This window comes from Eumetopias jubatus, unplaced genomic scaffold, assembly GCF_037043125.1.
Source record: "Eumetopias jubatus isolate StellerSeaLion01/CBP00866 unplaced genomic scaffold, mEumJub1_p1.0 scaffold_17, whole genome shotgun sequence".
Classification (NCBI taxonomy): Eukaryota; Metazoa; Chordata; class Mammalia; order Carnivora; family Otariidae; genus Eumetopias; species Eumetopias jubatus.
This window is the reverse complement of record NW_028274823.1, coordinates 83453047-83466834: the sequence shown is the minus strand read 5'-3', so window position 1 is coordinate 83466834 and position 13788 is coordinate 83453047. Positions and strand designations below refer to the sequence as shown.

The 13788-nt window shown below is 39.8% G+C and overlaps 1 protein-coding gene across 2 annotated transcripts in view; it reads right to left on the bottom strand.

Annotated features, from left to right (window-relative positions):
* PRKG1 (protein kinase cGMP-dependent 1) overlaps positions 1 to 13788 on the bottom strand; it is a 1232275-nt gene that overhangs the window by 355731 nt on the left and 862756 nt on the right. For both annotated transcript variants that reach the window (XM_028104583.1, XM_028104582.1), the window contains exon 5: positions 3529 to 3592. In XM_028104583.1, coding sequence (XP_027960384.1) covers positions 3529 to 3592 — 64 coding nt within the window. The remainder of the gene's footprint in view (positions 1 to 3528; positions 3593 to 13788) is intronic.

The window sequence follows — 13788 nt, the reverse complement described above, 5'->3', positions numbered from 1 at the left end:
GGATCACATCCTATTTTATAATTTCACAGTTCTTTTCATTTACCCACAGGTGTTTCCTCAATTCACAGAACAGATTCTAACACTTGACTAATTAATTCAAGTATATATTTTTGCCATAATATATGGGATAGAATAGAGGTCAATGAAATCAGTTTATAAAGTAGGAGCTTGGTATTCCCCATATGCACCTAAAAATGCTCTTCTGATTTATTTTACCAACAATAAAATGGCTCCTCTAGCAAACCATATTTGGAGCACCTAAAATAATCTGGTATGTATTAGGACTTAGTTTGAGTCAGGTATGGGATGACAAGAGCATACTACGGTGATAATGAGCGTAAATGATTAGAAAGCCATGTAAATTGTTTCAACCTGTCTTGCAAAACACAACCTGGGAAAATGTTGGGATTATTGTGATTCATCCAGACAGCCTTTCGCCAAGAACCTATGCCCACATACAACTTCTCAAAGGACCTAGAGAGAACATTTGTAGGTCCCTAAAATAAGGCAAGAGAGATTCAATACACAAAGGAAACTTTTCTATGTGATATAAAAGGAAAGAAGAGGCAGTAAGTTGCTATACTTGGAGTAACGGTATTAGTTTCTGATTCAGAAACTCATGGGGAGGAACACCCAAGTGGGTACGTCCATGCTAGAAATCACAGAGAGGTCGGAGCGGGCTGGGGGGCGGGGGCAGCAGAAATGACTCACATGGGGCTTCTCTTTCACCTACAGAAGAGGATACCCCAAGTATCCCACATGTGTCCTCAAGGACCTCCTGAGACACCCCATCAGTGACACTGTTTTCATTCCTCTACCTGTGACACTTGATAGCTCTCTCCGTCCCTACCTCCCCCCGTCCCAAGTCTTTAACATTCCTTCTGTTCCTTAAGGACAGGAAACCTCTCCTCTCCCCCCCCCCACCCCCGTTTTAGGACCAGTGCCTGCCTCCCCTCTGCCCCGCATGCACGGCATCTCGTATCTGCACTTAGATCTCAGCTTGAACATCACCTCCCCAGAGAGGTCCGCCCTTGGTAACCTGGTGCAGGGTGGCCTCATCCCTCAAGGCTAGTTTCCTTCCTTACTGCTCATCTGTACCCTCTGCTGGAACTTCCGCTAAGAGAGAACAGCCCTGAATCCCCCGAGCTTGGAACAATTCCTGGCACGTGGCAGGCGCTCCATAAATATTTGTCCAACAAACAAGGCTGCAACTTCTTTGTTGAATGCTATAATAATATTGCTTTCCTTTCAAGGTAATCTGGGCTTCTTTCATCTTGAAGATATTTGCAGCAAGAAAGACAGCTCACTTATTATGCAAGCACATTTCCCTTTAATGTTACGTGACACTGGTATTGCTTTTGTTCTTTCAAATTTGCTTCACTCCATCTGATACATAATTTAATCTACTTTCTCACTGTGCTTGTTGATTCAACTTGAGTTGAAGACTTTTCATGCACTGGGGAGTCTATTTATAGGTCTACTTCACATTTTGTCTGTTAACTTCATTTCTGTGCCCTCAAAACAAATATGTGGGCACTTAATCACGCATTTCCCTTCCCAGGCAGCGTGGGTGTGGGCTGAGCTAAGGCTCACACCATCCAAACGTAAATTAAGGCATCTTTTGATAAGAAAATCTGACATACCATGCAAAACTATTTCTAGAATTATTATTATCATTCAGAATTATTCTAGAGCCGTAGCTATTGTTTTGTGGAACATACAAATCCTTCCAGAGCTGTGAAAAAGAAAGAACATGATTGAAGGTTTTTTTTTTCTTTTTTGAAGGGTTTGATTGGGTGTAGTAAGTGTATACTCTTAGTTTGCTTTGTTTAAAAAGAGAAAGGTCCACAAACAATGAATCATAGAACACTCCATCAAAAACTAATGATGTAATGTATGGGGATTAACCTAACAATAAAAAAATTTAAAGGAAAAAAAAAAAAAAGAGAAAGGTCATCAGAGAGGCCTTCAGTGTATTCAGCAAGGAAAGCAAAAACTGAAAGAACTGAGAAAAGCAGTTTTACACCCCGAGAGGCTGTAGGTACAGGGGTTAGGGCATTCAGAGAGAAACGCAGCCAGTCTTCTTTCTCATGAATTCTTTACACTTGAACCTAGGAATCAAATGTGACCTCTGCTTTACTGTGTGTTCACATAGTTGACGAGGGAGACCAGTGAATCATAGGGGAGTTCCCTTCCATAGGCATGGAACAAAGAATATGTATATAGGCACTTCTCAGGTTCCAGGGATCAGAGAATGACCAGGAGAGTCAGGAGCCGGAGAGGAAAACATTTTTAGTAGCTTTCCGATTCACTCCTGTTAATGAGCCACTCCGACAATTCTTCAGCTTTTGGAGACTCAAACCCCCTGATGCACCCGCTCCTCCCTGAGTGCCTCCCCCTCCTTGGCCCACTGAACTAGCAGTGGGGGGGGGGGGTCAGCCTCCACCATCCTTCCTTCACCTGCTCCCCATTCTCTCCCTCCGCCACTCCTGGTTCCCTGGCCAAGCACCCACCCACGTGGCTATGGGAGGGTGGGAGCCCGACTTCCGGAAGGGACGATGAGCAAATGCAAATGACCTCACCACACTGCCCCACCTCCCCCAGGAAGACCCCCACTACATTCTTCTCCACTAGCTCAGCCTCACACTTAAAAATCCTGCCACCTCTTGTTCCAGCAGATTCGAGCTTGATCTCTGTCCCCTATCACAAGTCTTGAATGAGTTCTTCCTTGCCTGTTTAATTTAGACTCGGGATGGCTAACATCCAGTGGGGCAAGGACACCCGGCCATCACGCTGTTCTAGTTTGAACACAGCTTCGTTTTCTCCTGCCTTCTCCTCTGCCCCCGAACCTCTCATACCTCTGCCCCCTCCTCATTCTCAGCTGATGGCCTTGCTTTCTGGATCACTGAGGAAACAGGATACCAGAGCAGGTTTCCTCCAGCTCCCATCACCACCCCCCCCGATCACCCCACCGACCCGCATGTGCACCCTGATACCCCTCCTTCCCAGGCTCTATAGGCACCAAAGACCCTATCCTTTCGAGCTCACTCAAGACTCCGCCTGGGCTCCACAGGTTCAGAGAATAAGAATGAACAGTGACCTTTCCACATGTAGGCACACAACTACTGTGTTTCAAATACACTCATACACTACTACAACAGTACCCAACTCCTAAGCCCTGATGTAAATTGGCTCATCTAAAGCTTCAGAGTTCCCGGTAACTCACGCAATCCTGGTTTACACCGACTGTAATCAGAGAAATACAATGCCTCCCATTCTTGGAAGTCAAAGTCACATTCTATTTGCCACAGGGAGGTTTCCCTCCCTCTGTAGCTCAGTTGATTTGCACATTTCTAACTGTGGATAAATGACAGATGTGCCGAGCTGCTTTTTATTGGAAGCCAAGTAGAGAGCTCATCCCGGAGCTTAAAAATATTTACAAGGTTTCTGCAGTGTATGACTCCTCATCACACTGCTATGCTGGGCTATGGCCCATCTCAAAAAATTCAAGGACAAACAAACAATTACCTCTTCAAGGACATCGGCAAGCTTACTGAGGATCTCTTCAGGAAGGCTCTGGAATGTTGGGACACTGAAAAACAAAACAGATGATGCTGAAGCAACTTTCTTTCATAAACAAGGCAGCAACACGCAAATGTATAAAGATCAAAGCAGGAACTTAAGCATGGTTTGATGGCCAACAGGGCAAAGGCGTGTTGTACTAGAAAGAACTTGGAGGCTGAACCGAACTGAGTTCAAATCCCACTTATAATTAACTGTGGGACTGCAAATGCCTCAGCTATAATGGGGAGAAAAAACACTTTCTCCCTTATCAGTCTGTCACCAGATTCCCTCCTGTTCCATCTGCCTCTCTGGGTCCCTCTAAACACACACACGCACGCACACGCACTCACACACATGTGCACAAAGTCCTACAGGCCAACTCCTGCTCATTATTTAGGCCACAGCTCGATCAATGATACACTCAGACCTTCAAACATTCATCCAACAACCTTGGAAGCTACCTCTCTCCCCAACCCCCTCCAGCTAGGTCAGGTTCTCCCGGCATGAACTCCTTTATCCCTTGCTAGAACAGTCATTAGATACTTAATCAGATATTTTTTCCTGGGTGTTCTCCCTGCTAGAATTTAAACTCCACAAAAATAAGAACTATTTATCGGTCTTGTTTGACCCCTGTGTTTTCCATCATTAACAAATAACTCAATGGAGGATGTTGAATAAAGTTATGAAAGTGTAGATGTGTGAATGCTTGCTGGGACAATGAGAAGGATCAGATCAGACAGGGTGGAGAAAAGAGCCAGAGTCTAGTTCTTCTCCCTTCCTCTTGTTTTCCCCCACTGACCAGCAAATGAAAATACGGAGTGATGCTAAATGCACAAACCCATGAGTTCTTTTAGATGTGAAATAGTAATGAACTTAAAAGAAATAAAAACACTTATCAGCATGTAATTTTTGAAGCTCTCCTGGAAAATCTATCTGGGATATAGAACTAAATTCCCATTTAATCCTATCTCACTGCTTGAATAGAGAGAGGACGCTAAATGAGCGCATATACATTGGCATATCTGATATTTGACTTATCGAATAATTCCAGCTTGCTTAGAATGATACAATGAAAGAAGCCATAGCATACTGTATGGATAGAAGCACGGAAGTTTTACTGTTAATTTGTCACTCTGATTTCTATTACTTAGTGTAAAGCCTATTGATAAAATCCCAGGGTTTTATGCAGAGGTAGAACAACTGACCCGGGACCATCTGCTCCACCAGATTTACTGCTGTGGTCTTAGTCACATGGGTTTTAATTTCCAGAAGGCAGTGTATTTCAGCAGCTGGATGGAACTTATCACAGAAAATGAGGAAGACAGAGGAACCTGTTGTCACAAGTAATGCAGGTTGAAAAATCTAGCCCTTCCTTGTTCTTCTAATGAGCTCTATCTCAGTGTCTCCTAAGATCTAAGAATAATTAGAATGCTTCCACCCCAGCGGGTATTTGTGAAAAACACAAACCACGACTGAGTTTTTCTCCGTTCATTTTAATTGGCCCCGTTCTTTAGAGAGGCCTATTACTTCTAGGCTCCACCATTTATTTCAACGTGGGCTATGTCTATGCCAAGTCATACCATAAATACTTCCATGTTCCTGAGAGATCTTTCTTATCCATGAGAAAAAAAAATTAATATTTGCTTGACTATGTAATATACTCAATGGAAACAGAAACATTAAGTTTTAGGAGGGCACTTTAAATCATCTTTTACAATTTTACTTCCCCCTCCCCCAGTTTTGAGGTATAATTGACAAAATTAGAAGATATTGAAAGTGTACAACGTGATGATCTGATATACATTGTAAAGGGCTCCTCCCATCTACTTAATTAACACCGCTAGCATCTCACATATATTGTTTTTTTTTTTTTTGGTTGAGAACATTCCAGTTGTCCTCCTTTAGCACATTTCACAGTGCCACCGGTCACCGTCACCATATTACACATGAAATATAGACCTTATTCATCCTAAACCATAGCTGAAAGTTTGTATTCTTTTACTAGCTTCTTCCTGTTTCCTCCACCCTCCAGCCCGCCCCCCGCCCCACTTTTCTGCTAGATGTTTTGTTTTTTTTTTTAAGATTTTATTTATTTATTCATGAGAGACAGAGAGACAGACAGAGAGAGAGAGAGAGAGAGAGAGAAGCAGAGGGAGAAGCAGGCTCCCCGCTGAGCAGGGAGCCCGATGCGGGACTCGATCCCAGGACCCTGGGATCATGACCTGAGCCAAAGGCAGACGCTTAACCGACTGAGCCACCCAGGCGCCCCTCTGCTAGATGTTTCTATGACCTTGACTTTTATTTCGGTTCCACAATTATAGGGTACGATGTATTTGTCTTTCTCAGTCTGGCTTGTTTGACTTCCCATAATGCCTTCAAGTTCCATCTGTGTTGCAAATACAAACTGCGGGACAAACTGCGGGATTTCCTTCCTTCTCATGCCTGAATAATATTCCATTGTATACTTATGATCTTCTCCAACTTAAATGTCTCACAGCCTTTGGCAGCATTTGTTACCAACAAAAAGTAAGGGTGATTTTTAAGAAGAAACGTTTATCAGTAAGAACTGGAGAACTTCTAGATTTAAAAAAATGGAAAGCAATTAAAAAATAAAGTTTCACTTGAATAAATTGCTCTGAAAACACTTGTAGCCATCTTTAAAATCTTAAGATATTTATTACTGCCAACACTACATAAGGTTTCTCATATAATTTGATTTCTAAGAATTATTGGTCACCAGTAGCTTGAACACAAAGAACAATTTAGAATACTCATTATTTGGAATTCTACCCATGAAATACATTGGCTAAATTTCCCCAAAATACATCAAAAGACATTTAGACTTCACTAATTTGGACATATAATTCAAGATGAAGTTGTTTATAATTTAGAAAACTTAAAGCAAAATAATTATCAGGACAAACTGCCAGAACACGTCTCAATGGTAGAGGAGAATATTTTAATTTATGTAAAAAATTATTTATTATAATAACTTGCATACTAATTACAAGTAATTCTTACATATCTATTAAAACATTTTGCTCCCTAAGGACTTTCAATAGGCCGGAAGTTACAAAATGCATTTGAATGTAATGTAATAGAGATGATTTAATATGTGTAGAGCTTTGCCATTGGCTTTTTTTTTAAGATTTATTTATTTGAGAGAGAGAGAGACAGAGAGAGAGAGAGAGAGAGAGAGAGAGAGGGAGGGAAGGAACAGAAGGGGCAGCGGGAGAATCTCAAGTAGACTCCCCACTGAGCACAGAGCCTGACACGGGGCTCCATCTCATGACCCCGAGATCATGACCTGAGCCAAAACTAAGAGTCGGATGCTTAATGGACCACTGGCTTTTCTAACTGAATGAAGTAAGGACTTGGAATTTGCAATGGCAAAAATAGAAGGTGAGATATGGGTGCTTTCTATTGGCCAGGCACTGGGCTATGGATTTTAGAGAGAACATAAAGGTTAGTTTTACATCCACCTTCTCAAATAACCACTGTCAGTGTCACCCATTTCACAGACTTGACAAGTGCAACCTTGAGAGTTTGCCTGAGGTCACAGCTCTCAACATGTGAAGAAAGGATGAAAATGATATGGAGCTCGTCACTTACCCACCGAACTGCATGGTTTACAGTAAAAGTATTAGCAAATGCCTCATGCAACTTTCAAACCAGTTCCACATTCTATTAGGTAATGATTTGGATATGACTAATATTTAAGAATATGTGATTTATTAACCACCTTTCTACTATGAAAAAAGTTGAACAAATTGGAAGACTGAAAGAATAGTTCAAGAATCACCTGGAACCCTATCTAGATTTGCAGCTGTAAGTTACCATTGCTCCATCTTTGTTTTCTCCGCCTTCAGTTCGTCTATTTTTCTATGTGTGTAGTGGTAAACAGGCTTATAGATATTTTGATGAAATATTTCAAAGTTGCAGATACCACCTCACCCCTAATCTTCAGCATACGTCTCCTAAAATAAGAACGTGTTCCTAAATAACTATAATACCATGATTGCACATAAGAAAATCAACTTCAATTCTGTATATCATCTAGTATCTGCTTCGTATTCAAATATTACTTATTGTTCAAAAATGTCTTTCCTGGTTCGTTTTCTCTTCTCAAACCAGGACCCAGCAAGATTCTACACATTGCTTTTGGCTGTTATATTCCCCTCGCCTCCTGTTCTCCAAGATCCTCCCACTTCTCCCCTATGGCACTGACATTTTGAAGACATTGGGGCCACTGTCTCACTGGATGTCCCACATTCTGAATTTGTCTTGGTGATTTTATTTCTGCGAATCTACTATTCGAAAGCTACAACTAAAAGAGGGGAGAGGAAACCCAAGTACAAAGAATTGTATTTCAGCCATGTGTCAACGAAATTGGAAAACACATTGGAACACACGGAGAATAACATAATGGTGTATAGCAGCAGTTCTTGAAAGGTGATCTGGTCCTAGACCTTCTCAGGGGGTTCCTCAAAGTCAAAGCAAATAGTCTAAGTTGTAATTGGCCATTTTCACCTTCTTTTTCACATGTGTACCGTAGAATCCCCCAGAGACTATGACATATGGTGATGATATCATTTTGATATATATGCTTGGATTTTATATATATATAAAACATATATATATATACACATACACACATATATAAATGGATTTATGCCATATATAAAAATGGATTTATGTTATATATATATATATATATATATATATATGGATATATGCCTGTATGCTCTTGTGTTTCCTAGAATTTTTTAAGGTAGTATGTAGGTTGAGGATATGTGTGTTTGCACAAATTAACTCAGTATAATTTCAGTAATTCTGTGCTCTTACTAGACATTTTTCACACATGTAACCTCTTTATCATCCAATATCATTGTTTTGAAGTCCTGGATAACTATGGTTATTCAGACTTGATACACATTCCTATGTCAAAGTGAAAAAAAAAAAAAAAACAGAAGAAAATACATTTGGATATCTTGTGTTGCAATAGGAGTTTTATATTTTTTTCTTCAAAAACATTTCTAACTTTTAAAATGTTATCTAATAGTGTTATAATTTTAGAATTTTGTAATTATTCGTATTAAGAATTTAATAAAAGAAAGTTTATTATCTTTTTGTTCACTTTCTAGGGATGGATCACTGACTTTGAAAGGGGATATCTGAAGAGTCCTCAAGCTACATCTGGCATTTTCTAAGCCTAAAGATACTGAAAAATATAAAAAAGGACACATCAGAGAATTCTCTGACTCATGGATGGGATAAATCTTGTCCAAAGAAATTTGGAGACACTATAAATGCGAAAAATATGACAAAATCTACTTTCCCCCCTCAGCATTACAATTTACCTTATTGTCTTACACAACGGGATCTTTTAAAAATAACCTTACCATGCCAGTTTTGATGTCATTTTGAGCCCAATCATTGACAATTCAAGGAAAAGGAAACTGAGCTTTGAAATGTAGGCATGATGAAGTTTTTAAGAAACAAAAATGGTTTGGTACTGCTTTTCAAATAGGAAGGGGAGCATTTTACAGGGTGAGTTACCATCAAGCCCTGACTGGAAAGACCCCCAGGACAGCTCAGAGACCCCTGAAGCCATACAGACTTTACTTTGTTCCATGCCTGCTGGATGACCTCAGTACAAGAAAGCATTGCACTGTCTCCTTCCAATGATACAGTATCTTCTTGCATTAAAGACTAAGCTGTAGGCACAAAAATGAGTTAATAAGATCTTCTTTACAGAAATGTACTTTTGCCTTACAAATGGAGCCATCTACAGCCATGGCTAGACTTACTCTTTTGCTTGTGGTTATCTGATATCAGAACCAACTAATCATCAAAGAAGATCATCTTTTATACGAACCCTTGGCAACAGACACCCACAGTACTGGCTGTTCCGTGTGGAATAACAGTCCAGTCAAGGGTTTACCCCGGCACAGTGCTGCTGATATTTGCACCGATGGTACAGGAGCAATGGTGGCCCCTTGGCACAAATTAAGGCAGCAACACCAAACTGCACCAGGTGCCAATCTATTCTTCAACACCACTTACAAGTTAAAAGTTAAATAAAATGCCAGAGTTACTTTCAAACATTTTTGATGCAACAGTAAAAGTTATTCATTATATTACGTTTCAACGCTTGAATATGCATCTTATGAATACTGTGACAAAGTGGCAAGTCCACTTACAGCCCTTCTGGGACTACTGAAGCATGATGGCTGCCTCAGGGAAAATCACTTGCTTAATTGTTGGAGTTGCAAGCTGAAGAGTTCCACTTTTTATATGGAACATCATTTTTACTTGGCAATGACCAACCAACTGTGGTTATTCAGACTTGACGATCTGGCAGACAATTTTTCAAAAAAGAACAAAGTGAGCCTGTGACTTCAAAAAAGAAAAAACCAAAAAACAAAAACCCAGCAGTATTTTTGCCAATGAGAAAATGCGAACTCTCATATGAAAATTAAAACTTCAGACAACTTTTATTTGCCATTTTGGGCTTAACAGCTTTCCGATTCTTGAAGACTTTTCTGATGAGATCATCAGTGATATGTGGATATCAACAAATGGGAGTTTTTTATTGGGAATTCTACGTAACTCAGTGAACCAGTATTTTTCAGATGATCGATGCATGGTTTTACAAAATCACGCATGGGGAAAGATCTAGTCAAAGTACAAGATGGATCAATGGATCTTAATGTAGCTACTGTTTCATATTCCATATTGCAATTAACCTTTAATAAACTACCAGTTGTTGGGTTGTGCTGTAGTATCAAATAAGAATGTCCAAAATTATATGAAAAGACCATTAGCCTACTTCTCCCTTTTCTTACTACATCTCTCTCTGGGAATGATCTTTTTATATACTTCAACCAAAATAAGAGAAATTGAACAGATTGAATACAGAAGCAAATAGAAGAATCTCTTCCACTAAGCCAGATACTGACAGATTGGCAGAAACGTAAACTCAAACTTCTATTTTTGCTAAGTTTTGTTTGTTTTGGGAAGATATAGTCATCTTTATTAAAAATCGGCTCTTTATGTTAACATATAATGTTTATTTTTGGCGTGTTTAAATGAATTAGTATTTTTAGATATTCTCATTTTTAACTCCTAATACGGTCAATATTGATAGATATAAGCCACATAAGTTGGGGAACCACTGACGTATTAAAAGTGATTAAAAGTGATTTATTGATGAACAACATGTAAAACATGGAATACCCACAGGATACTATTACAAGGAAAACATGATAAAAATTATGGATACCCCAAGATAGTTGTTTTTTACTAAATTCCCTTTTAATTACAAGTAGAGAATTTTCCAGGAGACTATCACGAAGTTAACAAATATGTTAGGTGGAGAAACAATCTTTTCACTTTTTTCCTCTTCTTGTGTTTTCAAGATTTTCTGTTTTAGGGCTGTATTTTTTTTTTTTTACCATACTGAGTATTATAAAATACATAATCATGGTTCCAGCTAAATAAAACATATCTCAATGGGTCCATTTCAAAGAAAACAATTCTTACTGTTGTTAAGATACTGGTTTAATTCAATTACTTATTTACTCACTCAAACTTGAGTACCTATTATGGGCCATAAATTGTTGTAGTGTTTGGGATTCATTAATGAAAGCAAAGGTTCCTGTGTACTAATCAAAGAAATAGTAAATAGTACACATAATATGTTATACATATGATGTTTGTATACACACAAACGTATGTATCATAGAGCACATTAGGTAAGGGCTACAGCATTTTCCATTAGAAAAAGTCCCATAGGGTAGCAGGGATTACAACGGGAGGGGGTTTAAGGTGAAAGACTGAACTGGACTGGGATGTCCTCATTGATAATGTGAAATTGTCGCAGACATCTGAGAGGTGGGAGGGACAATTAACTGTAGATCTGAGAGAGAGGATCCAGGTAAAGGAACCAGAAGGGCAAGGGGTCTGCAACCCTTGGTGGATTCCAGGAGCAGCAGGGTGGGGCTTTGCTGTCCAGAGTTCAGTGGCTGGGAGAGAACGGAAGAGCACGCGCATCAAGAGAGAAGGGGGAGAAGGCGGATCACAACGGGGCATGTGCCTCCCACCTTCAAAGGACTTGGCTTCCATCTGCATGAAACATGCAGACACTGCGGGGTTCTGAGCAGGTGTGGCAAGGTCTCACTCCCAAATTAAAGGGACCCTCTCCCATCTCTGTGGAGAGTCAATGGCAGGTCAGCCATAGTAGAGACTGCAGACCAGCTAGGAACCTCCATCTACTGCCTGAAAGATGGTGGGCGTCTGCAAAGTGCGGAAGCAGTGGAGGGGTGGAGAAGCACTTGAGCTCCACTATATGGTTTTGCAGTAAGGACTCTGTAAAAAACAGTTTGGGTGTTTTTTTCATACTCAACATTTTTTTTTTAAAACCTACTTAGTAGCAAAGGGCTTGATTTTATCAGGTTTTCGTTTTTAAATATCATCAGAGTATTAGATGTAGTCCCATATTTATAAGGCAAGATATCTCCAACCAACATAAGTGTGGAGATAGCTCATCAATGTTCTCTACCTAGAGCAGAGCATGCAGTTGCAGGACTTATCTTTGGGTAGCATTTGGAGAAAGGAAGCCTTTTTATTCTACCGTAAGAAATTGGCTCAGTATCAAGTTTAATGCCAAGAATACTGACAGGTATGGTTTATTTCTGTGCCAGTGCCTTCCTAAAGCTTCATGCCAATAGAATAAAAGCAGAGATCTCTGACTTACCCAAGAAACCAATTTCTACTGATGAAGGACTAAGTAAGGGTCCTTTTTTTTTTTTCATCTTTGAGTTCAAATATTTATTACTGGTCCTTCTTAATCTTACAGGTATCTGAGCTTTCCCTTTAATGAGCTCATCAACACATTTTGTTTTTGTTTTTTCCCTCTACATACTTTGCTCCACTGATTAGATCATTTGGCATTGATCCTGCTTTAGTCTGCTATGCAATGGTCTTATAACTGATCTTCCTTCCTGGAGTCTCTTGTGACCCCCTCCGTGTATTATTCATCACTGCCAGATTTATTGTCTATCAGCAGCATTTAGCTCTTATCACCCAGTGGTTCCAACCTCCAAAGGCTAGCTCTTATCTCAGCAGATTCTAAGAATTACAATTTTTTCCTGTGTATAAAAATACTTTAAATAAAGCAAACCATTATGGAGACATCATTGAGGTATAATGTTATCATCTGTGTGATACGGTGTAAACTCCTTACCCTGGACCCCTGGGTAGTGAGTAAGCATATGGGCCTCTGGATGGAAGAGAATCAAGCTGAATTAGGCTCTGCTGCTAATTACTAGCTACGCCTCTGGCAAGCAGTTCGACTTCTCTAGGTCTCAGCCTCCTTCCCTTAAAAAAAAAAAAAAAAAAAAAAAGGCGGGGTGGATATTACCACCCACTGCATAGGGCTGTGGTGAACATAAGCAAAATAACAGATATAAAGCATTAAGAAGGTTCCTGGCACATAGTAAACATCCAATAAATATTACCAGCCACCACAATTATGTACACATTTTTGTTCTAAAAGTTATCATTGTTTAAGACCTTCGATAATCAAAATAAACATTCTGATAGGTCAGATATAAATCTCAGTGTAGACTCAAGAGTGCGAGAGATACCAATTTCTTCCCTCTTCAGTCAAATTATATTTGATCTGTGGTAGGAATCCTTCTTTCTCAGGTAGGTATCTGAAGATATTCATTGTGTAGCCCTTCCTCAAGGTCATACCAAACCCAGGAGTCAGGTCATACCCAGAGAGTGGAAAGTAAAAACCTTTCATCTCTCTGCTTTCAAGGTCATGAAGGACCCTTGATGTCCTAATGGCTCTCTGCTTTTGTGCCCACAGATGAGGAAAGAGACCTCTGGTCAAGCGGGGAACCCCGGTGCTTCTAGTTAGTCTTCCCAGGTGAGTCCACGCAGAGAAATTCATTCCCGGAGAATTATTTCCAAGGTTCTTCTTTCTCCATTTGACTCCAGATACTCTGGATATCGTTAAATGAATTTAGGCTTTAAAAAATAGGTAGCATCTTATCTTCTAGAAGGTTTTAATATTGACCAAAAATTCTCAGATCAAGAAATTCACATGTTTACTGCAGCATTATTCACATAAGCCAGGATATAGAAACAACCTAAGTACCCATCAATGGAGGAACGGAAAAAGAAGATGCGAGATAGAGATACACAGATGGATAT